Below are 22,834 nucleotides of genomic sequence, written 5' to 3' on the forward strand. Positions count from 1 at the left end.
GTACACGCTCCAACCAGCCCTACACGTGTCCCATGTAGCCTTGCAGATATTTCTAGGCCTAGCACCTGGCCTCCCTTCTGGTGCACACACTGGGCCTTCCATATCCAGCCTAACACCCAGCCTCCAACCTGGGGCATACACTGGGCCTTCACATCAGTAGTCTAGCACCTGGCCTCCAGTCAGGTAGTACACAATGTGCACTGCCTCCTCTTTCCCGGGGGCCTTACAACTGCATCCCATGACACTCTGCCCTCCTACTTGGGCTGCCTGCCTCCTCATCTCTGGGGCCTCACAATATCTCCCCAAACTCTGGGCCACACTACTCCGCCCTCTCTCAGGGGCCACACTACTCCACTCAACCATTCAAGCTCGGGGTCAGCCACCCCTGTAGGCTCAGGTGGCACTCCATACTTGGCCCACCACTTTGCCCTCTTCCCAGGGCTTGCGGTAGAACACCTCTGTAGGCTCAGGTAGCACTCTCCTGCTGTGCCTGGCTCACCTCCAGGGTTTACCGCCCCACAGGGTGTGCCTGGCCCTGAAATGCCTCCAAAGTCAGCCTGAAGGTGAGAGCACGGGTTTAGGTGCCCCAACCTGTCTTACACTGAGGCGGTCCTCGAAATTGGCACTTAAGTGGCCCTTCCCCACCACAAACAGGACCACCAGACCTCCCTATCCTGCCAGGGTACTGTTTCCGGTCATGTCCAGGACCAATGAGGCCTACTTCTTCTTCATAGCCTCACCCTTACCTCTGAGATCTTCCTGGAGCAAGAGCTCTGCCAGGCAATGTTATTCCCAGGGCTGCTGAACACAAACTGCTCTGCTCTTGTAACAGAGCTCTCCAAAATAACCGCCCTTGTCCGATGCCTGGCAGCTGGCTGCTCTAGCCCTTAAAGCAATGGAGCACTAAAGCTGCTCCATCACAGATGAAATCGAGAAGGAGATGATAACAGGTGCTGTGTTTGTAGACATATCAGCAGTATACGATACAGTCAACCACCAGTACCCAGTTGCCAAAGTTTATAATATGATGCATAACTATCACCTAGTGAAGCTCACCTGATCTCTTTTGGAGAATAGGTATTTTAAAGTAGAACTGTGTAAGAAGTGCAGTCACTGGAGATGACAATGAAATGCCTCAGTCTGCTAGCTCTGATCCTTTTTAACATATATACCAATGACCAACGTATACAGAGCAATATGAGGAGCTTCACATATGCTGGTGTTCTATGCATCACAGCACAAGAGAGGTACTTTACTACTGTTGAGAACAGATTGAGCAACCTCTCAGATTAGTACAATAAGAACCACCTACGTGCCAACCCAACTAACATGCAGGTCACAGCCTTTCACTTAGTCATAGAGAAGCCAAGGGAAAATTAATCACCACCTGGGATAGAATTGCCTGAATCCTGTGTACTTGGGGGTTACATTGGACAAAACACTTCCCTTCAAAGCACACGTAGAGAAGATGAAGAAAAAGTCAGCACCTGTAATAACATACTTTGAATGTTGGTCACCTCATAGTGGGGAGCAAATCCTGCTACATTATGAACCACTGAAAGTAGCAATGCATAGGAGATGCACATGCACCCCCTGAGAGCACTGGTGCACCCCCTCACCAGCAGCGTTCCCTGGCAGGGGGGGCAAGTGAGAATGCTGGTGCTCCCCCCTGAGAGCCAGGGAGTGGGGGTTCTCCTGGAAGCGCCAGTGCTCTCCTGGAAGTGTCAGTGGCATGCCACTGCCACTTGCAAGTCGGAGGGATCAGTTGCAGGGGGACCACCCCTGGTTGGTGTGATCAGCTGTGGGGGACCCCCCCCCCGTTGGTGTCATCAACCTCGGGGGACCCCCCCCCGTCAATAACTGGCCACTGGGGGAGCAAGTGCTTCCCTGACTCAGGAGGCACCAGGTGCCCATGCCCACTGATATTGCCTTGTGTTACTCCACGAAAGAGTATGCATGTCCAGTATTGGAACAATTACTTCATGCCAAGAATCTAGATCCAGCTCTAAACCGTAGCTATTGTGAAATAACAGGATGTCAAAGGCCAATACTAAAGGAGAGCTTGTACTTACTGGCTGGCATTGCACCACTTGATATCAAAAGAAAGATAGTGAGCCAAAAGGAAAGATCATGGCAGATGGAAGACCCCAGGCATCCACTCTGTGGTCATACAGAAGCAACCAAATGGCTTACCGTGTGAAAGAGTTTTGTGATCGGTGTAGTGCCCTTGAACATGATGGCTGACAGGGCATGACTGAGGTTACGGAAGGAAAGATTGCATGCAATCAGATGTCCTGGAATGGACCTGGAACCCCAGAAGAACCTTCCCAGAGGGGCTGATAATGACTGGCCAACATGGCCTGAACCACCTGAGCATGCAAACTGGAAGATCAAAAACAAACATTATCAGATGAGTCTCCTCTAATGACATGAATATATGAGAGTTCAGTGAAGTGCAGACCATGGAGTACCTGCTCATTTTCCTTGGTGAGACCTGTATGAAAGAGGACGTTGCTGCTGCAGTGGAAAGAGCCATTGCTTGTACACAATTCTGGAAAAACATCTAGTTATGACAAGGACATGAGAAGAAGACAACTGCTGCTGTTTGTAAACTGAGAAGCAATCAAGATAGTACCTCTGTGGCTAATACTGATACTGAAGCAAAGAAATGATATTAAATGAGTGACCATTATCAAAGGCAGGAAGCCAATTTTGGGTTACATACTGCAGTAACCTAGCCTCCATGGCCAATTTATAGTGTACAGAATGTAAACTTTCATATTGAAAACATTGAGTTTCTAGTTCTTATGGCTGCAAAACAGAAGCCTCCAAAAGTGAATTAATACATCACTGTGAAACTATAACTGTACAAGGGTGTGAACTGCTCACATTCATCTCAAAGAGATGCCAAGTCTACAATTCAATGATGAAACTTTAAGGCACAAATTTCAAATAACTCTGGCATACAAATGCTCATAAATGTGTGCATGAAATGTGTGTGCAACTAGGAAACTGCAAGTGCAAGTGGCAAATTTTAAGAAGTGCAGACAAAATTATAGTCATGAAGTGCCCATCACATATGGGTAATAATTAAGATTTGGCCTTCTCCACAGAATGTTTTTTGATGGTCCTGCTTAACAAGTAGAGTCAAAACCCTCTGAAGTCAATGACAGTTTTGCTCTTAACTTTAGCATCTTTGAATCAAACCTTTAGGTCCAGATCCACAAAGGGGACTTAGGCTTAATGTTTCAGTGCTAACTCTTAGATGCTTGGCTAACCTCTTGGATAGCACCATACTTAGACTCCAAAAGAACTTTTAGTATTGGGCCCCCCTTTGCCAGAGATAATGATGATGATGATGATACAAATTACCATTTTCAGGCGAAGTGACTAAGATCCACAATCACAGAAGCCAGCCCACTGAGTGGGAAATGGCCTAAGCTAGCTATTGGAAAAGCTGAAGAAAAAAGAGTGAGGCCTTGGCCCAACCTCTTAAGGGAATTTTGTCATCTCCATCTACTCAGTTCGCAGACATGGACCATCTCCTGGAATTAGATGTCTGTCAGACTGATAATTTTTTTGCACAGACTGCAGCATGGAACTAGTAGTATTGCCCCATCTCTTGCGTGATAGCCTTGCTGAAGCATTCACCTGGGATGTAAGAAACTTGTATTAAGTCTCTCCTCTGCCTGGCCTGATTTGATCTGAACTCCTAGGAAAGTGGCCTAACTACCAACTGAAGCTGTTCCCCTTTGAACAGATAATTAAATATTCACTGAAGGGGGAACTTTAACCTTATTCTTCCATATCCCACATGAGTACCCAAAATACCAAGATACAAAGTCACTCATTTCCTTTTTCTGGCCCATATGAATATTTAATTGTTATACCTAGCAGAACAGCTTAAGCAGGAGACACATCTATCTCAGAATATCCTACAGTCTAGTGGTTCTCAAACTTATTTTCATCAAGTGCTCCCTTCTCAGTCCTCCCACTACTTTTTTGGAAATATTTTACAGTGCTGTGTATTCCTGTATTTTCATGTTATGAAATATCAGCTTATGTCACTATAACCACACTGTAACCTCTCCAGCAACCCAGAAACTATTGTAGAGTTATTTGTTTGCTTCATTTACTTTCTTTCCCCTATTTATATTTTTCCATTTCCTTCTGCTTTGCCATTCATTTTTCCAGAAGTTTACCACCTACACATGGAAGATTTGAACTCAAGACTCTGCCATCTGGAGAATGCTGTAAACATTAGGCTAGTAGGCATAAAGTTGGGCAGCAGCAGTACTACCAACAACTTCCTCTATTCCTGGGTTGTGTGTGAAATTCTGTTCAGGAGGGACACAGAGTACAGTTTTAGGAGGTAGGCCGTGTAGAGCAGCTCATCACGTTTGAGGGTGTATGTAACAGAGCCAGGGGCTCCTGTTACTTACAAAGAGAAGCTGGAGCAGGGACATCCCCAGGTGGGGAGAAGATGGCTGATTCTGGGCTAGCTGCAGGGGAATAGGCAGCCAGGGCCTATAGGCTGCAAGTGCCTATTGCAGAGCTAGATGCTGAGTTATAGAACAGTAGGGCACAACCTTGGTTAGGCAGCGAAAGCACTGCTACAATACCCATAGGAAAAGCAATAAGTTGCCTTGGAGACTGAAGGGGCACATCTGTGACTGGTCAGGTAAACATTTGACTGGAAGGGAAGGAGCCAAGGGATATAAGCCTGGGCCCCTGAGGCACACAGGCAGTACAGCCTTAAGGAGCTCCTGCCAACTCAGGCTGGTGGGGAGTGAGAGCTGCAAGCATTAGAAAATACTCCAGAAGGCCGAGAGAGTGGGGAAGGTGACTTGGCAGTGGCATGATGACCCAGAGGGGGTGGATTTTGAGTTTAAAGTGGCTGCTTGCATTTTTTTTGTTCTAGTGCTAGACCAGAGAACTGGGTGTGGCTGTAGGGGTGAAAGGAAGGCCCTGGGGGGTGTCCCAGTGGCATACCAAATTTTGAGCCCAGTCAGGGGCAGAAGCAAATGGCACAGGCAAGCTGAAGCCAAGAAGGCCAGGGTCTGAGCACAGAGGCAGGTTATGTAGGGGCCATTGAGAAGTGGAGACTGAAAGGCCAGACCAGAGCCAGTGGGTCTAGGCTACTGGTCTACAGCCAGAATAATCTGTGGGCTAAGGTCAAGAAGGCTGAAGCCTATACAGAGGAGTTACTAGCACCAGCGTGACATCTGTGAGGCATCACCTGAAACGTGGGCTATAGTGGTAGAAGAAGCCACAAATTCGGACATTAAAGCAAGTAGGGCCTGAGGAGCCCCAGGCCAAGAGAAGCAGTGAATACAGAGGGAGAGAGAGCACCTTGGATTTACCAGCCTCTGAGGGCAGGCTCCTCTTTTTACATTTAAGGCAGCGTGAGACTCTGAGAAGCTGGAAGGCATCACATCTGCCCCCTAATAGTAATTGCTGTGCTCCAGCAGATTCCAGCATCTCATTAGCATCCCTGCGCTGAGAAATGGCAGCAGGGGCACTTTAACTAAATCTCATTCATTGAGTTTCATTTAAGGCACCCCTGCTGCCATTTTTCAGTGCAAGGACATTGATACACAAGATGTTCCAGGCACTTTAATTAGAGTGGTTTTCAGAGCGTCCCTGCCTCCTAGAGCACGTTGCTACCTTCTTTCCTTAAGTAATTTCCAGCCTTAAAATCAGTCAGATTGCTTCCTTGGAGAAAATTCAGAGCTACCCCTAGAGAGAAACTTCTGATTTCTACCCAGTCATACACCTTTTACTTATCATTTATAAACTGAACCTGCTTTGGATCAAAGGGAACTCAGCACCTCAATAACATCTCTGATACACTTATCAAATAAATTATTAAAAACATTGATTCCTTACATTAAAAACCTGCAAAGAGTATAATTGCTAAAAAAAGAAATTCAGTCAGATGTTGCTCATTAAGTGCTGCATTTCATGCAACCAAAGGAATTGCCTTAGGGTCTTGTTACACATTAATTTTAGGTGGTCCTGGAGCTCTTAATCCCTGGATTATTCACGTTAACACCTGAAACTAGTTTTAAACTCACTTTAGGCAGTTTAAAAGTTGCACCACTCCAAGGTAGGATCATCTCTAATTACCTAACTCATGTTCCAGCAATATGTGGTCACTCCCTACAGATGAGCTGCCCAAGTTGCCATCCTCCAGCATCCCAAGAAGCAGTGTCACCTCTCCCATCCTCCTTTTCTGTGTGGAGAAACTTTCTACACCCTGAACTCTACTGCTCAGGGGGTGGTGCTGGCACCAAGTCAAGTCCCTCTCTCCTGTCCCTGGCAGTGACTTCTCACCCCCAAGGATGCAACCCCATGCAAACAGCCAGTAGAACACATGCCAGCATAGCCAGGTCACAGGCGCAGATTGGTCCAGGGTCAGAAGGCAAACAAGGTAGGGGGCTGGACAGGCCTCCACAAGCTGAGGCTTCCTTCATGGTGCAGTAGCTCACTCAGAAGTGCGTTCCCTAATTGCTCCCACCTCCCAGCCACCTCAAGAAACATGACCAGCCCCAATCCCAAATCCCAATTTATTAAAACCTGGGATCTTATTTATTTTACTTTATTTCTTTTAAAATCCTTTTTTAAAAATTATTTCTCATTCAGTGCCTGACTTCTTTCATTTCACCACCCTTCCCACACTCCCATTTCCTTTCCACCTCCCATTTGATTACCCACCCCATCCCATTAACCATCCACTTCCCAGCTTCATATTCTCCCCCCTCCCTCCCTCCACACAAACTAGGGATGTGAAAGGTTAAACAATTAATTGTTTAACCAATAAACCCAGCAATAACTGGTTATCTTACTGGTTAACCTTTAGTGTGGGGCAGGGCATATTCTGGCTGGGAAGGCGGGGATGGAAAGCCACGCAGTGCCCCAGTAGGAACCAGAAGGCAGCAGGATGGGATGGAGGGAGGGAGGGAGGAGCAAGAAGGAGAGGAAGAAGGTGGAGGGGGACTAGTACCCTTAGCCTATGAGGTTAAAGAGAAAAACAGCAGATTACCTAATGACATGACAATTAAGAAATTAGCTGATTGTTTACAGGTGCTCCCTCCCACCCTGAGGCTTCATGTGGGCTGAGTTGTCTAGCCCAGCTTGCTACTGTCTCCGTCCCCTCTCCCAACCCTCCCAAGGGCTAGGGGAGCAGTTTCCAGCAGCCGCTGTGACCAAGCTATTGTGCTATCAGTTAACTGTTTAACTGATATGATTAGAGTAGATTAAACAGACAATTTTTTAAATGATATTTACATTCCTAATTCAAACCCATCTCTCACACACCGCCACCTACAGTAGGGATAGAAGCCTGTCCTGGCTCACTAGCCCTGTAATCATAGTACAGACAGTCAAACAGCTGGAGGCAGAAGCAATTCAATCTTTGTGGGTTTCTCAAAGCTGCGTAGATTGAATTGATAAGGAACTGAACTGCCATCCAGTTTTCAGTTTGGAAAAGCAGGCAGAAGCCTTCATTAACTCAGGCCAGAAGGCAGAGTTGTGCTGGAACATACCTCCCAGCCTGCAGGCCAAGCTGAGGCTAGTGGAGCATATGTTCCCAAACCCCTGCTTCCCCGCCACCTCCTGCAGGGAGGGGAAGTAGCACTGGTCCAGGTGCCAAGCTAGTGTCTGACCCACTGCCCCACTCCCAGCACCCCAGATCCAAGCTTACTTACCACCTTACTGACTGCTCCCTGATTACCTGTGATTTCCCAGGGCTCTGTTCCAGGGGGCAGGCAGAGAAGGAAGGGTTAAACCACCTGCCCAGCTGGCCTGAGCAGACCCTGGCAGTTTAACCCTTCCCTGCCTGCTCTCTGAGACAGACAGTGTGAGCAGTCACAGGTATCGGGGGTTGGGGGAAAGTCAGTGGGGACCGGGGGGTGATGGGGAGGGTGGGAGGAAGCAGTGGACCTGATCCAGGTCAGCAGGAGAGCGAGGCAGATCCCAGCTCAGCACTGGGATTGGGGCTTCTTTCTCCTCCCCCTGTTGGTCAGAAACTGGCAGGGGGCATTGATCAGCAGCCAGCCTGGTGCCCCTGAAGCTGGTCAGACCCACATGAGGGGCAGGGAGGACCAGGTCTAGGATGGGGGAACCCCCCATGCATGGGGCGCCCCCCATGTGTGCAGACCCCAGCCCAGGGTATTACCCCCAGGACAAGAGAGTGCTTCCCCCCAGCACCTCAGTGGCTCTCACTAGCCCAGCTGCAGGAAGGGGCAACCCTCACAGATAATTGGGGATGAGGACTGGTTGTGGGGGCTCTGTTCCTGCACCTACCCTGCAGCCCCTGCCAGGCTGACAGTACAGGCAGGATGCAGGTTAGGGACCAGAGGCTTTGCTGGAGGTGCGGCCAGCCCTGCTTGACTGGAGCAGACAGCTTGGGCCAAGGCTAGCCCACACATCCTGGGAAGGGAGGCAGTTTGCAGGAGAGGTGCAAAGTATCCTGGGATGCTGGGGGACTGTGAGTTGGATTGTGAGTTAACTTGAGTTGAGAGGGGATCTGGGACAGAAGTGTGATAGACCAGTTTAACCTAAATCAGTTACGTTTGATACTACATTAATCCATGTTTATCTTAAATTGGTTTTGGCCATTTTGAAACCTGTTTATGTGCACTGAACTTCTACTGTGTTACAGACTTGAACCAGTTTACATTCACTTACACATGTTTACATGTAATTTCTATCCCTAACTGTAGTGGCAACCCAGTTATAGCTCTTAGTCTGACTCTCTAAGTTGTATGGGTGAGGGACAGTCAGAGAAGATTTTCAGCATTTGGATGCGACTGCTCCAAACTTGAACTAGCACTAATACTGATCAACATTTGAGCAGCTCAAAGTGCAATGTGTAACAAAGCCTATACATGCTGAAAGGGTAGATTTAACACGTGCACAATTTGTACTGAGGGAAAAAAGTTCCTCCTTTTATCATACGACAGGCAATAAGAATCCTGGACTTAATATCAAGAGACAAGTTGTTAAGTTCTGAGTTCAGAGTTTGTCTTACAAATATACCGCATAAAATATTTCTGGAGAAAGAGAGAAAATGCATGCTATTTGTGCCTACATGTCTCTAAATTTCCATTTCCATTAAAGGAATTATGTGTATCCTTATCCTCTCAACCTCATCTGGTATGGCCATGATATTGTTGAGTCAGGAAGTAATATCTTGTGCCTATAAAGCACCAGACATTAGATCTGAGGAAAACTGACATATGTCCATGGGGAAGGTCCCTGTCCAACTTGAATTCCCTGTGAAAGGCACAAATAAAGAAAAAAACCAAACAACCCTTCCCCTACCCTTCCCCATCCCCCCAAAAAGCCCACCATAAAACAATGACAGACCATGGAGAGGAGAGCATATGCAAATGATTTTCAGACTATAGTGTTTTACTGCTCTCTGTTATTGTTTGGTTCATCAGCAAGTCATTGAAGTCCAAAAAAGCTTTGGCAGCCTTTCCAAAAGGGGAGGTAGATGAGTTCTGTGACTGGGCTGGAAGGCAATTTTCTGTCTCTGAAATTTTAGAAATACATACTTATTATGAACTGCCCCATCCCCCCCAAATTTGACAGTGCTGTCAATGGAGCTGTTTGTCCCTACACATTAAGAAAAAGGGGAAAATCTCAACTTGGAAGTTGTAGTATGACAAATGGAACTGAAGAAAGTTGATGAAGTTCAACAAGCTCTGAAGCATAAGTATGTGACACAGGCCTCTCAGCAGGTTTAATAAAGATATCTTTCCTACCACTCTGCCTGCCTGCCTGCCTCCTTAATACCTCACTTATTATGAAACATATGTGAGAAGGTTTTAACATCAAATAGTATGGAAAGTTGCTGTAACCTTACTTACGAATAAGTGCTGATAAGGAGTGTTGAATGATAAAGCTATCCGGGAAATAATTACCAAAGACAATAACTAAGAAAATGCAATAAGTGTTTTCTTACATGCAAATTAGGTAGAATTTCAAGCGTATACAAAGCCAGTTTGCCCAAAGCAGCTGTTCACAGCACACACCTCTATTTGAAGCTATAATTTAAAAGTATTTTCCTATAAATGGAATATATAGGCGGCTAGAATAATAAAACAAATAATAAATGATCAACAGTTTGCTACAGGTAAACTCTTAACCTTTCAACCTTTTACTTATATGGTTAGCTGCTTCTCAGGTACTTTTTCATGGTAAATGTTTGCAGACTCACACTCTGTCTTGGATCTTTGAGGCCTTTTGCTTTTTACCATGATGACATTTTATTATAAAGGTGTAGTTTCATGCAGGCAACAAAACATAGCTAAAATAAAAAGATAGGCTTTAAAATATTTATATATAAAGAGATACATCATTTAAACTTGCCTATTTATCTGCCTTATTTCACTTTTGGAGACTGCCTAAAACTTTAGGGACAATACTGAAAAACACAGGCTTTTCTCTCTCCATATAAAGCAATGCTCATTTATTTATTTTAATTTTTCACTGAAGTGACAAATATCTGGACTTGATAGACAATCTACAGTGGTAATGGTATGCTTTTATATTAATTAAATTAAAAATATGCCTCACAATACAGCTCTCAGACTGAACTGTTACATAATAACACCTGAATGAGCTGCATTAAAAGAAAGGGGTCAAGAAATTTTGCTTGAAAAACAGAAAGAAGCATTGTTCTTTTCTTCTTCATCATACTATAAAAGGTAAAAAAACCCCAAAAACCAAAGCATCAAGTAAATGTATAGTTTGTTTGGAAAAAACATACCTATTAGCTCCTTATTTCTGACATCTAAGGCCATGTTTCGTAAAGCTGTAGCAACTGCACATACCACCCGGTCGTTGTCTATTCGAAGCAGTTCCACCAGGATCGGCAGGCCTTTCTCTTTGCGGACAGCAGCACGGATATACACTGACCACTGTAAAGAGATATTATGTGAGGGACACTGAAGTAAAGAATGGAGAACCCCATTAAAGAAACTGAGGGGAGTGTGGTAATGTGTAAAAAGGAGTGGGGAGTTAAGCAGTATTTGGCTGTAGACTCCAAAGTGAAAGGAAAAATTTCTCTTTATGATGCCGTGCAACTCCTTGACCCAGGAAACCATATTGACTTCTGTTGGTGACAGAAAAATGAAATTATGAATTGACTTTAATTCTTACACACCTGAGTTTGCAGGCCAACTGCTTGGCTTCATTACACCCTAAACCAGTCTTGGACGATGACTGCCTGTGGCTAAAGTTATTTTATATTCCAAAATTTGTTTACAAGGTCAGCATAATTCCTGGCTCTCAACCTGAGAGATACTAGACCCAAATTCATGAAGGTGCTTCATTATTCCTTTTGTAGCAGGAAAATTGTTTAGGAGGGAAAGTGAGGACAGAGTTACACAACTGGATTTGTTATTTAATTGTAACTGTCTAATGCTGAAGTCCCTGTGTGCAGAAAATCTCCATTGCTTGAAATACTGAATAATCTCCACAGGAAGACTATCAGATCAAAGTTGTCAACAGGGCAAAATATGGGGATTTTGATCTGAATACATCTACTTCACAAGATGCTGAGAGTGATAGATATTTTTACTCAACTTACAATATGGATGAGCCCTTTACTTCAGTTTTTGAAGGTGAACAGTTTTTACAAAAAGTACAAAATCTTACCAGGGCAGATAGCAATGAAGCAGTGTGTGAAATGCCTCTGAAGCAATTGCAGAATGTGATAACCAGGTGTGTGAAGCTGAATGGTATCAGTGTGAGACAATCTGAGGAAAAGGCTATCTGGCTTTGACTGAGCAAGCTGAGCATTTTCCATGTGAAATGGTTGTGTGGGCTGGCTGAGAGTGGCAGCTGCTGTCTGTGTGCTGCCGTGTTTTTAAGTCCTAGTTTCCCTCTGGCTGTGTGCCTAAACCTAGGGTGATAAAAGCTGTGTTTAAGATTTACACTGATGAAATAAGTGAGATCAGAATCACGATGCTTGTATGTATTTGATTATGTGATTATCAACATTCTTAACCTAAAATCTGAGAGCCACTGCTAAGCAGTCATAATGCTCACAGAAATCACCAGAATCCAGTGGGAGCTGCAGATACTCAAGACCTCTCAGATTTAGGCTCCTTTTACTTCATGATGAGCAATAATTCTGGGTTTTGTCATACAAAGAGATGGCATTATGCCTTATTTCAATTTCATCATCTAAAAGAATAATGCATTGTACACAACATGGAAGGTATGGGTGCAAGGCATGTGTTGGACTGGTGATCATGTCTGGTAGGAGAATGTTAATAAGCAATTGAGGAGAAGCACATGACAGAGGCTTATAGATTTTATTAAGCAAAAATGGAGAGCAGTGAATATGTTTACTCATTTTTTGGAATAACAGAAATATCCAGTACACAGTGGCATGTATTGTGCGGCTGACACAGAGTGTGGCTGAGCATGTTGTCTGCTGGCTCTCCCTTCATTTCATGGTCATGGTCCTAACTTTTGAAGCAATTCAGGGCCTACTGTCTGCCTAAGTGATTGTCTCTCTTCAGCCTACAGCTGGACTCAGGATGGATTTTGCTGCTGCCAGAGCCAACAGTGAGACTTTTGGGAGATGAAGAAAAGGTATTCTTGAAATAAAAAATAAAGCCCTCATCTGTGAAACTCTTTAAAGCACTGGAGATTAAAATGAGCTCTACTCCTGACATTGTCAGGTCACACTACAAAGCCCTTTCCTTTTTCACAAGCCTTGTATTATTAACAGTCATGCCAGGATAGCTCAGCTATATCTCTCCTGAAATCAAAGGAAAATAGAAAGGAAAATAACACCCAATTAAATAAAAGACAGGAGGGGTATATAGCAGTATCTTGTGGACAGTGACACTAGGTTTAGTCTCTGCGGTATTGCAATATAGTACATATGTATATATATGTGTGTGTGTGTGTGTGTGTGTGGACACACACACTCAGACACGTAGTACCGCACAGTACCCATATGAGGGGTACATTAGATCACCTCATGTTTGCACACTGTCTGGATCGCTACACAAAATTGACTGGAGACTCTGACTATGGATATGAATATCAAATTAATATGATGACAATGAGAAGACAGATACACACACAGGCAAGGATTTGACTGACCCTGTATTAAATACCTATATTTGTTCTAGGTTACATAACTCAGGAGAAAGTAAAAGAATGGAAAGGAAACAGCATGTAAGGAATGTTATTCAATGGCTTCCCTTCAATTACCATAGATAACACAAAATCTGTTGACCAGACAAAGTCTTTAGTCTTTGTTGCAGACAAAAGCAATACTGGTTAAAATAACTTTTCTAGTCAGGCTAAAGAAATGTGGGGTTCTTAGTATCACTGAGCACAGTAATGTAACATGGCTGAAATGTAAATTTGTTAGGCAAGGGTGGTTTTTCTGCAATGAAGCAATGGTGGCTGTAACATAAGAGAAAATAAACAAGCAGCAGCAGGAATCTTGTTAGATCTTATTTTATTTTTCTCCTAGTCTGTTCTCTAGAACCATGTCATGGGATAAACTTCAATGAACATTTTACCAGATAAGAAACCAAAATTAACCTCAAAGATCAGTAACTTCCAATTAAAAGTGTCCTGGAAAAATAACCTCTTTCTAAAAGAGTACTAGACTTAATAAATATTGTAAATATCCAAAACTGAAAATTCTGAACTTTTTAAATAGCCAAGTATTTACCTGTCAGTATTTACGTGCATTACCTGACTAATGCAGTCAGCTGCAGCTATCTGTAGCTAAAATGATCGGTCCTTACAACTTTAACTTCCCCCCTCCTCCCCCCACCTCTCAGCTCTGTATTTCCTATGCATCTCCCAGGGAGGGTAGGGGGGTGTCCTGTGTGTCTACTATGACTAAGAGGTCAGTGTCAGACTGAGAGTTCAGGTTAGCAGTGAGACTGTTCTGTGGCTGTAGTGAATTTGTCTGCTGTAAGTGAAGAATCAAGCTAGTAAAAAGCTGCTAGTCTCTGTAAGGATATTTCTCATATCTCTTGCTTGAATAAGGATTGTGTCAAGATTTTCTAATTAAATGGCCTTATGTGCATTTAATCAGTGATAAAAGAAATCCAAAATCATGTTATCAATTATCTATTGCATTGTAAAGTGCAACAAAAAGTACTCAACTATATCATCTGTAATAAAGATGGTCACTTTGAATTTGTTTGGTCAGTGAATTGTCCATGGAAATCACAATTCTTTAAAGAGACCTAAGGTGGAAACACCTTTACAGGGGCATAAAGTGAAAGTAAACAGATGTCCATATCCTTTGTCATTCCACAAATGTGGTCCTGACAAAAGGTAGAATAATTTGTCCGCTTTCCTGTGGCAGACGACTATTTTCTTTATGATGGGAGAGCGCAAGCAGCCTGAATCTGCCCATGCTCTTCAACTGCCTCAGGCAGGTGCTCTCAGGGCTTGAGGGGTTCAGTCATGTGCCCTAGGAATTCCTGCACAGGGTTGGGCATCCTGAGCCTCAGGAATACCTACCTGACTTTCTCCACATCCAGAGATATGCCCTGGCAATCTCTGGGGACACATCTCTGTAAGCAGGGAAAAAGTTGCTCATTTTCCTGGCACAGCAGATATGCTTCATTTGGTAACACCTATTTTTTGCACTAGAGTTGCATAAGCTTTTTGCTTAGTTTGTTTTTTGGCATCCATTCCAAAACTCAAATTCCAAATGAAATAGGGAGTAAAAAGAATTGTTTTTTTAAAAAATAACTCCAGTGAAAGCTGATGACATTAAAGTAGGAGCATTTTGGAGTAACAGAATATGAAAACTGGTAAATATTTTCCACCTCAAGGGGAGTATCTGACATATAAGACTTTAATACAAGTAAGGCACTAATTAATTAGCATTACAAACATAGATAATCTAAGTACAAATTGTTTTTTAAAGCATTAATTTTGCTGTATACATATATTTTTTCTCAAGTAAGCTACCTTTCCTGTAGCACTGGTGAGAACTCTGATTTAGAAAAAATTCACAGACTTGTCATTGTGATTTATCTGCTATCATCACATCCATATTTTCAAGTCATACACCTTGGGCTGGAAATACAGAGTTGTCTATTAATCGTATGAACAATCTCTGGAGAAGCAGAAATAAGAAGCTTCATTTTGAAAGCAGTGAGAACTGTCTATGTCTCTTTCCCTAAACTGCCAATTAGGACAAAGTCTTTGCAAACAATTATGGTGGGCTGTGTATATTTCAAGAACACCGAAATGGAGATGCTTCCAAACTGCTTTTTTATTGTCTCCCAGAATTGAGAAATGGATTCAGTGTAGCGTGCACTGATGAGTCTTTTTGTTTGCCTAAAGCCATCGTGAAACATTCCTGCATTTCCACATTGCAGGTCAATAGCTAGGATGAGTGTAGTGAAGTATGAAAAAAATATATAAACATAACCTCATAAAAAAGCAAAAGACAAATAGTTTGTTGCTTCTTTTGTAAATGAGATGCTCTGCCAATAGACTTAATCATCCAGTTACTCCATAAATCAGTCACGATGCCAATGATCAAATAATTGTTCAGCCTGTAAAGAGAAAGGATTCCTATGGGGAAAGTATAAGCTTTGAAGGGAGGTAGAAGCCAAAGAAATAATCCATTTCAGTTGCATCAGATTGCTGCTAAATTGTCAAAGGCATGCATGGGAGTTACAATATGTGCATGGATATTCTTTGGAGATAATGGAATTTGTGGGGCATAACTACTATACAACATTTAGAAGATATACTATACATCTCTGTGTCCACTTTCATTAGTAGTTTCTTTTTTTATTTTTGTCATGGTAATTAAGAAGAAAAATACAGTAATCTGGAAAATTATTCCTTTGTCACAGTTATTATTATAAAGCACCCTTTCCAAAGCTTTACACCTCAGAGGATTTAGATCAAGTTAGGAGGAAGCTCATTGCAACAGCAATCCATCCAGATGCAAGTTATTTTTTACCAAAATTTATAAACATTAGACTGCTGCCCTACGTTTTGAATTTGGTGGTGTTTTATATGGATGTATACATATACATACATGTATATGCAGTAACACATGCACAAAACAGATCTCTCTATATACATGCATATGCGTATGTGTGTGTGTCTATGTATACAGGCACACACATGTATACACTAAGCACAGCACAAGTATGTTGTTTATATTCACCAAAGAATCTGCAATATACTTGAAGAATTTAGGGATATGTTAACAGCATTCTGAATACATTAATTACAAAGACGTTAACCACAAACTACTGGTTTGGTTTAGGACCAGATAACCCTAGAGGTTCCTTTCAGCCCTACAGATTTATTGTTCTCTCACTACCCAGACTGAAACCTCCATTTTTTTGGCCGGTAGTGTTTGTAGCAGTAGAAGTATCCTTGCTTCTTGAATTTGATTGCTCACTTTCTTACAACCTTAGTGTTTTCCTGTATTCATTAGTGTTTATGGATTTAGGATACACTTCTATCCTTGCAGATTTTGACAGTTTAAATAGCTCTCCATTCTTTACTAGGTTTCTTTAAACAGCTGATAAAAACCTACTTCCTCAATCTTATAGTATTCAGCCTTATCACATGCATATTTTGGAGACAGAGAAAGAGGCTTTTCACTTGTGCTAGGTAACCTTCCTCTTAGGGCTCAATAGCCAGTTGTATCTTCAAAAGGCACGTCTGTAAATAATTAATCAGAAGAGTTTGGTAGGGAACTGGACTGATAAAGGTGGGAGACTGATCATCTGGATGCATGCAATTTTAGACAATAATTATGTGGCAGCTATGAATTTATGTGCTTGGACGCATGGAGCTGTAAACTTTTTTTCCTTCTAACTTTTGAAAGAACTGTATTTTCTTTGTGACTGAAGCAATCTTTCTTATGTCTTCAATGTCTTTATCAAATGATTTGCTTAATCGGTCTCTCCATCCTACTGAAAGTCTCATTGTCCTTTATGATGGAACTAAGAAAAGAAAGGTAGATTTTTGCCTAAAGAATAAAACCAGACATCTCATCTGGCTAGCTCAGGAGATCTGACTGCTAACCTGGAAACCTCATTCCTGACATGGATCAGAGCAGGGACCTAGTTAAAAACATTCACTTGTCTAATGAGGGAAGGCTACCCATTTCCGTTGAGTGAAATGGAGCAGCGAAATGGAAAAAAAGGAGCTGGGAAGAGCTGTTTAAAGGAATGACAGGTTCCCATTCTTAGGGAACCTCTGAGGGCACAGTGTTACTAGGAAAGATGACAGAGGGTATGAGGGCAATAGGGATCTCAGGGAAAGGTTCTGAGGGCAACCAGCCATCCCCTCAGAAGCAGTACAGAGCAAAATTAAGATAATATTATGTGCAGAGTATTGACATGCAGCACATACAGACAATTTAAAAAAAAATCTACCTAACTTTAAGGGAAGTTTCTGAAGCATGAACAGAAAAATAATCATATTCCAAGCTATACAGACAGTGAAGAGAATAAGAGGGACCTGGAGGAAACTGAAACAGAATTGAAGTAGCTATGCCACTTATTTTGCTGGGGGCCATTATGTTGTCAAAGAAACAATCCCCCACAACATATATCATGGTTCAAGAACAAAAGAATATAAAGTAAAAAAAAACTGGTTTCTGTAAGAGTTACAAAAATAATGAAACTCCTTATCAACATTAGTGCACACTGCTTTTTAATGCACAGAAAATATGGTAACAGATGACTATTTCAAGATTTAATAAAGGTGACATCTCCTGTATAATTTTTAGGTATCAAATTGTATAGATACCTTAAAAATACATTAGGTGCATTAGGTAGGCAGATAATGGCCCAAACTCAACTGTCAGATACATATAGAGTCCTAGCAAAGTCACCTACACACCTGGGGACAGAACTGCACTCACAGTGGGCTGGTAGATTCTCAAAATTGTTTAAAAGCTATACTTTTAACAATTGTTTTGATTACATTTTCAACAGGGCTACAACTGAACATGGCCTAGTGGTTGAGGCCAAGACCACAAGGAACCTGTCATTTTATTATTGTCACCAGACAGAGAAAATTGCTGCCAGCAAATTGACAGGAAAATCCTATATCAAAACATTAAACAACAATAATAAAAGAGCTATCATGATGGGAGCTTTCCTTTTACAGGTCTCAACCTGCAGGACATAAAAAACAAACAAAACCCCCCCCACGAGATTGCAGCATGCACTTCAGCCTAGCAAGAACGAAGGGTCAACAGGAGTTTCTTATTAAGCCATCAATAACTCAGTTTTAAGAACCTAATTTAAAATGTGAACAGATTTTAGATTTTTACTGTCCTTCTTCTTGCACAGGAAAGTGAGCAGCTGTGATACAGCTATAGTCCTAGTAGTCAAAGAAGACTACTAGGACTGGAATGAGAGTTAGAAGCATCCGTCCTTTACATTTTCAAACCACTGTAAGCCTCACACAATACCTAAGCAGGTCAAAGTGAAGACTCTCACTGATATCAGTGGGCCAAATCTCTTATTAAGGAAAACTCTAGCTAAGCTCTGTTGTAGAACAAAACCCCACAGTCTTCCATACCTATAGATGCTATTTCTTTCACAGAATCAGGCAGCCCTAACACAAAAGATCTCATTAAAATGTAAGTAAAAGGGATTGTAGGGGAACTCAGTATTTAACTTTGAGTTAAAGAACTAGATATTAAAATATGTGACTATGCAAACAAACATAATGCAACAAATGTCACTTAAGGAAGATCTCCTGCTGCTTGGCAAAGGCCTAAAATACAGTGAAATTGCCCCAGTGCTGTTTTGTGCATCTGTGTGGGTAGGGAAGACCTGAGCCTGACCATCTGGAATTTCACTTGCCCTTGGTCTTTATGGAGCAGGGATTGGTGCGTGGGTGGGACGGTGAAAACTGTACAGTCTCCAGGGTCACAAACTGCAAAGATCTAATGATAAATGTGCATAGCTTAACAGCACAGGGAAAGGAATTTTCCCCGTTCTTGGTGGGTTTCTTCAACAAAACATACTTCTTTAGACTTATTTATTTTCTATGAAAACCCATGAACATTACCCTGGGTGGCCCATATAAGCTTTACAATGACCATCATATAAATATCTGAGGCTAAAGACAAGGAGGACTTTGATGAAAAAATAGGTCTGAATCTATTTCTACCACCTCTCAGATACTGCTTGTTGGTTACAGAGATGATCTCCGTCTCATTAATGACAAACTGTAATCTAGGTCAGTGGTCCCCAACCTTTTTTCTGCCATGGACTGGCACGGGAGCATTGGAGCCAGCTGCCTCCCTCCTGGGGCTGTCCCGCCTCTCAGCTTTAATTCCACATGTCGCTGCTGGTGGCAGAAGCCACTTGCCTGGGTGGACAGACGTGGGCCCGAGCAGGGGGCTCATGCCACAAGCCAGCAGCAAACCTAGCACAGCCCAGTGGGGGGAATCTAGGTTACAAGGATTTCAGAATCATGAAATAGCTCTCTCTTTTTTCTCCCCAAGAAGTAACCTCTTTCAAACAGTTCTGAATCTTAAAGGAGTTGCAGATAGCTAATAAGGCATGACATTCACCATTCAAGTATATTTTTCTCCATAAATAACAAATTCACTAAAATCCAATACATTTTACGCCAATGGTGCTCAACGTACCTGATCCTGTGAGCTAGTTGAGTGGCATAGAGCCTGTCCAGAGACTGGATCCTGTGCATAGGGTTGATCCATGGGCCTAAATTAGCATGGGGTTGGCACATGGGGTCGATCTGTGAGTACACTCCAGTTCATCTACCTGACCCCATACTCCAGATCCAGCCATGGACCGACCATGAGTGCCAGTACAATTTGCGCACAGGAAAACATCATCTGGCCCATGGGTCCCAAAATTTGGCATCCAGGATACGATGGCAAAATTAATTGCCATGGCTCTGGAAATCATAGCAATTAATGCTGCTAATGCTCCCCCACTGCTGCAGGTGAGATCCTACCACTGCTATCCTGTCACCAAACTTCTGGACCCAATAGGAGCCCCATGGCCCAATGACATGGGTCCGAGGGCAGAATCCAATCTGAGGCCTGTAGATTGATCAGGATTGCTCTATGCTGATCTACATTTCCACATCTGTGCTAATTTACATATGGACCAAAATATATTATGCACTGTATGAGTACAAATTAAGGCCCTCAGATGAAAACATTTTTACAGTGCTTGGCTTTACAGGGTACTACCACATATGAAAAATGAAAGGAAATGGCCCAGAGATTTGGATGTAGGCCAAGGGGCATATTCCTTCCAAGTGCATAAGCACACTATCAGTATTGAATGCATATTGCATGAGGAAAAAATTCTCTAAAATGGAAGACTATTGTTTACACTGAAAAAATATTTACATATGGCTATAATCACAAGAGCTATTGATTTGCTCTTATACTTTGTTTTTAAGGTTTTCAAAGCTATCTAGCGGTTTTAGATTCATAGCTTCTTTTAAACTGCAGTAGCAGGGGGGCATGTATCTAAATTGCCTAGACCAGCGGTGGCCAACCTGCAGTACAGGTACCACAAGTGGTACAGGCAGCCTGTGTGTGTAGCATGAGGAACATCAGAGAGGGATCAGGCAGCACAGTAGCGGAGCAGGGAGCAAAAAAGCAAATTAGCATTCTGGCAGGGAGCACAGGGAAGAAAGTGGGAAGCACAGCATCAGATCAGGCAGAAAGCAGAATGCAGAGCAGCAGATCAAGCAGGGGAAGAGCATTGGAATGGCATGCAGGGAGGGCATGGTGCCAAGTTGTATACCTGCCAAAAAGGTTAGCATACCTGCCAAAAATGTTGGCCATCACTGATCTAGACTGTTTGATTTAGTAAAAATAATCTAGGTTTCTTCTTTTCTGCCAATTCATAAGTCTGGATAACATGCTCCATTAAAGGATTAGACAATGGTGGAGCTGGGGAAATGAAAAGGATGAATCAGATATCAAAATATTATGTCTGTATAAGTGTTCAACAATAATCCTCTGTGGAAGGGACTGTTTCTTGTGTTAATGCAACACCAAATGCATTGGTGCCTTTGAGCATTGTTATAATGCAAGCAATAATAATAATAATACTAAAGGCAGCATTTGCTTTTAACACAGCTAATTTTCCTCCTTTTTTCCCCATTTCATTTTATCATACAATTGAGATGAAGTCTTGACTTAAAAATCTGAAGCAAGATCATTTACCATACTGTTCCTCTTTATATCCACTTACAATTGCTAGTAGGAACTTACAAAAAAAAAGGAACCTCCCTTAGGAATAGCCTCTCCTTTTAAGTGTTTGTTTTCCATTATTTCAGTAGTTTTATCTTCAGAGGATGGGAAAAGAAGAAAAGTAAGGTCAAAAGGTAAGAAATTTCAATGCTGGTGTAATCCCCAAGGAGCATTATCCCCTCACAGAAATACCTAGGATATGGCAAATTAAGTATATTAATTTTCCTTCCTGCACATCACTTGTAATGTAGTCTGAATCTACAGAAAAATGGAACAATAAGAAAGCAAGTGAATTCTTACTGAAATCACTGCATGTATTCTGGTGAAGCTCAAATCAGTTCTTTTAGCATATATTTTGCAACAGGATCTCTCTTCCTCTCTCTTACTGTACATGCAAATTCAGCAATGTATATTCACACCTTTGTCCTGGTCCTACATAGGCTGATGTGGAAGATCATTGGGTCAAATACACGAATCCTAGGTGTCTTGCAAATAACATGGAAGGTCTGTGGCTATGTAGGATATGTCCACGCTAAAGCTAGGTTGACCAACCCACGTCATAACAGCCAGCCCTTTCCCAAATCTACATATGATACCCTAGAGGCTGAATCTATATAATAATCTGAATGTGATTATTATCATACAGTGCTTCCTCTTACTTGTGCATAATAAGCCTTGTCTTTCTTTCTGTTCTTGGCTCTAATTATGGCCAGTAGAGACAGAAAGTAGGCTTGCAGAAGAGCTAAAAAGTCAGGAACAGGAAGTTGTGGGACTGTGGCTTTGCTTCTGGCCTGGAGCACCTTGGTAAATTCTAAAGCCACTGCAGGGAAGGGTGGCCTAGCAGGAGGCTTGACCTCTGACCCTGAAGTTCCACAGAGTTTCCAGAGTTGGTCTGGACAGCAGCCAGAGACTGAGTTTAGGGGTTTCTAGTGTAAATGTTTTGTGGGTTTGGGCTTATGCATGGCCATTAGATCAGACCTAGGTAGGAGGCATAGATAACACCTCCAAGGTACATCACCAAGTCACTCCATTACGATCATCTAATGGGTGTAGTGGATATGCAGTAGTACTCGGGGTCAGGTCAGAGCACTGATCTTTTGTTACACAGATTATTATGTACACATGCCTGACTGTCAATGGCATGACATAGCTTGGGTGGAATACATAGATCAAGAGCCATGAGTAAACAACTTTGAGTCCCAACAAAATTTTGATCAGGGAACAACTATTATTGGCACTAGAACTCAATTTTTAAAGTAGGTTAGAGGGCAACTTAGTGTAGCACACACATAACTAAAATAGATATTTGAGCACTTAGACACTGAATTAGGTGCCCTAAATTTGAAAACTGTGCTCCCCAGTTTTGCAATGGAACCCAAAAGCTCATCATACAGATTTAATGGAATTGTACTGTGCTAACTGGAGCAATGTGAGATTGGCAGTCCTCTTCTCACCAGGAAAATGCATGCTCCAAAAACTGATAAAACATTCAGGCTCAGGTGTCCCCACAGTCAATGCCTGGTTTATCTTAAATTTAAAAATATTTTCAAAATCAAATTGAATTCTAGAGTGTTTTTAAAGAAA

The 22,834-nt window shown here is 42.4% G+C and overlaps 1 protein-coding gene across 7 annotated transcripts in view; it reads right to left on the reverse strand.

The window, feature by feature from the left end:
- Positions 1 to 22,834, reverse strand: part of CTNND2 (catenin delta 2) — a 1,263,346-nt gene that overhangs the window by 98,943 nt on the left and 1,141,569 nt on the right. For all 7 annotated transcript variants that reach the window (XM_019483895.2, XM_059728600.1, XM_019483890.2 and 4 more), the window contains one exon: positions 10,781 to 10,931. In XM_019483895.2, the coding sequence (XP_019339440.1) occupies positions 10,781 to 10,931 (151 nt within the window). The remainder of the gene's footprint in view (positions 1 to 10,780; positions 10,932 to 22,834) is intronic.

The sequence above is a fragment of the Alligator mississippiensis genome, chromosome 5 (assembly GCF_030867095.1).
Source record: "Alligator mississippiensis isolate rAllMis1 chromosome 5, rAllMis1, whole genome shotgun sequence".
NCBI lineage: Eukaryota > Metazoa > Chordata > Crocodylia > Alligatoridae > Alligator > Alligator mississippiensis.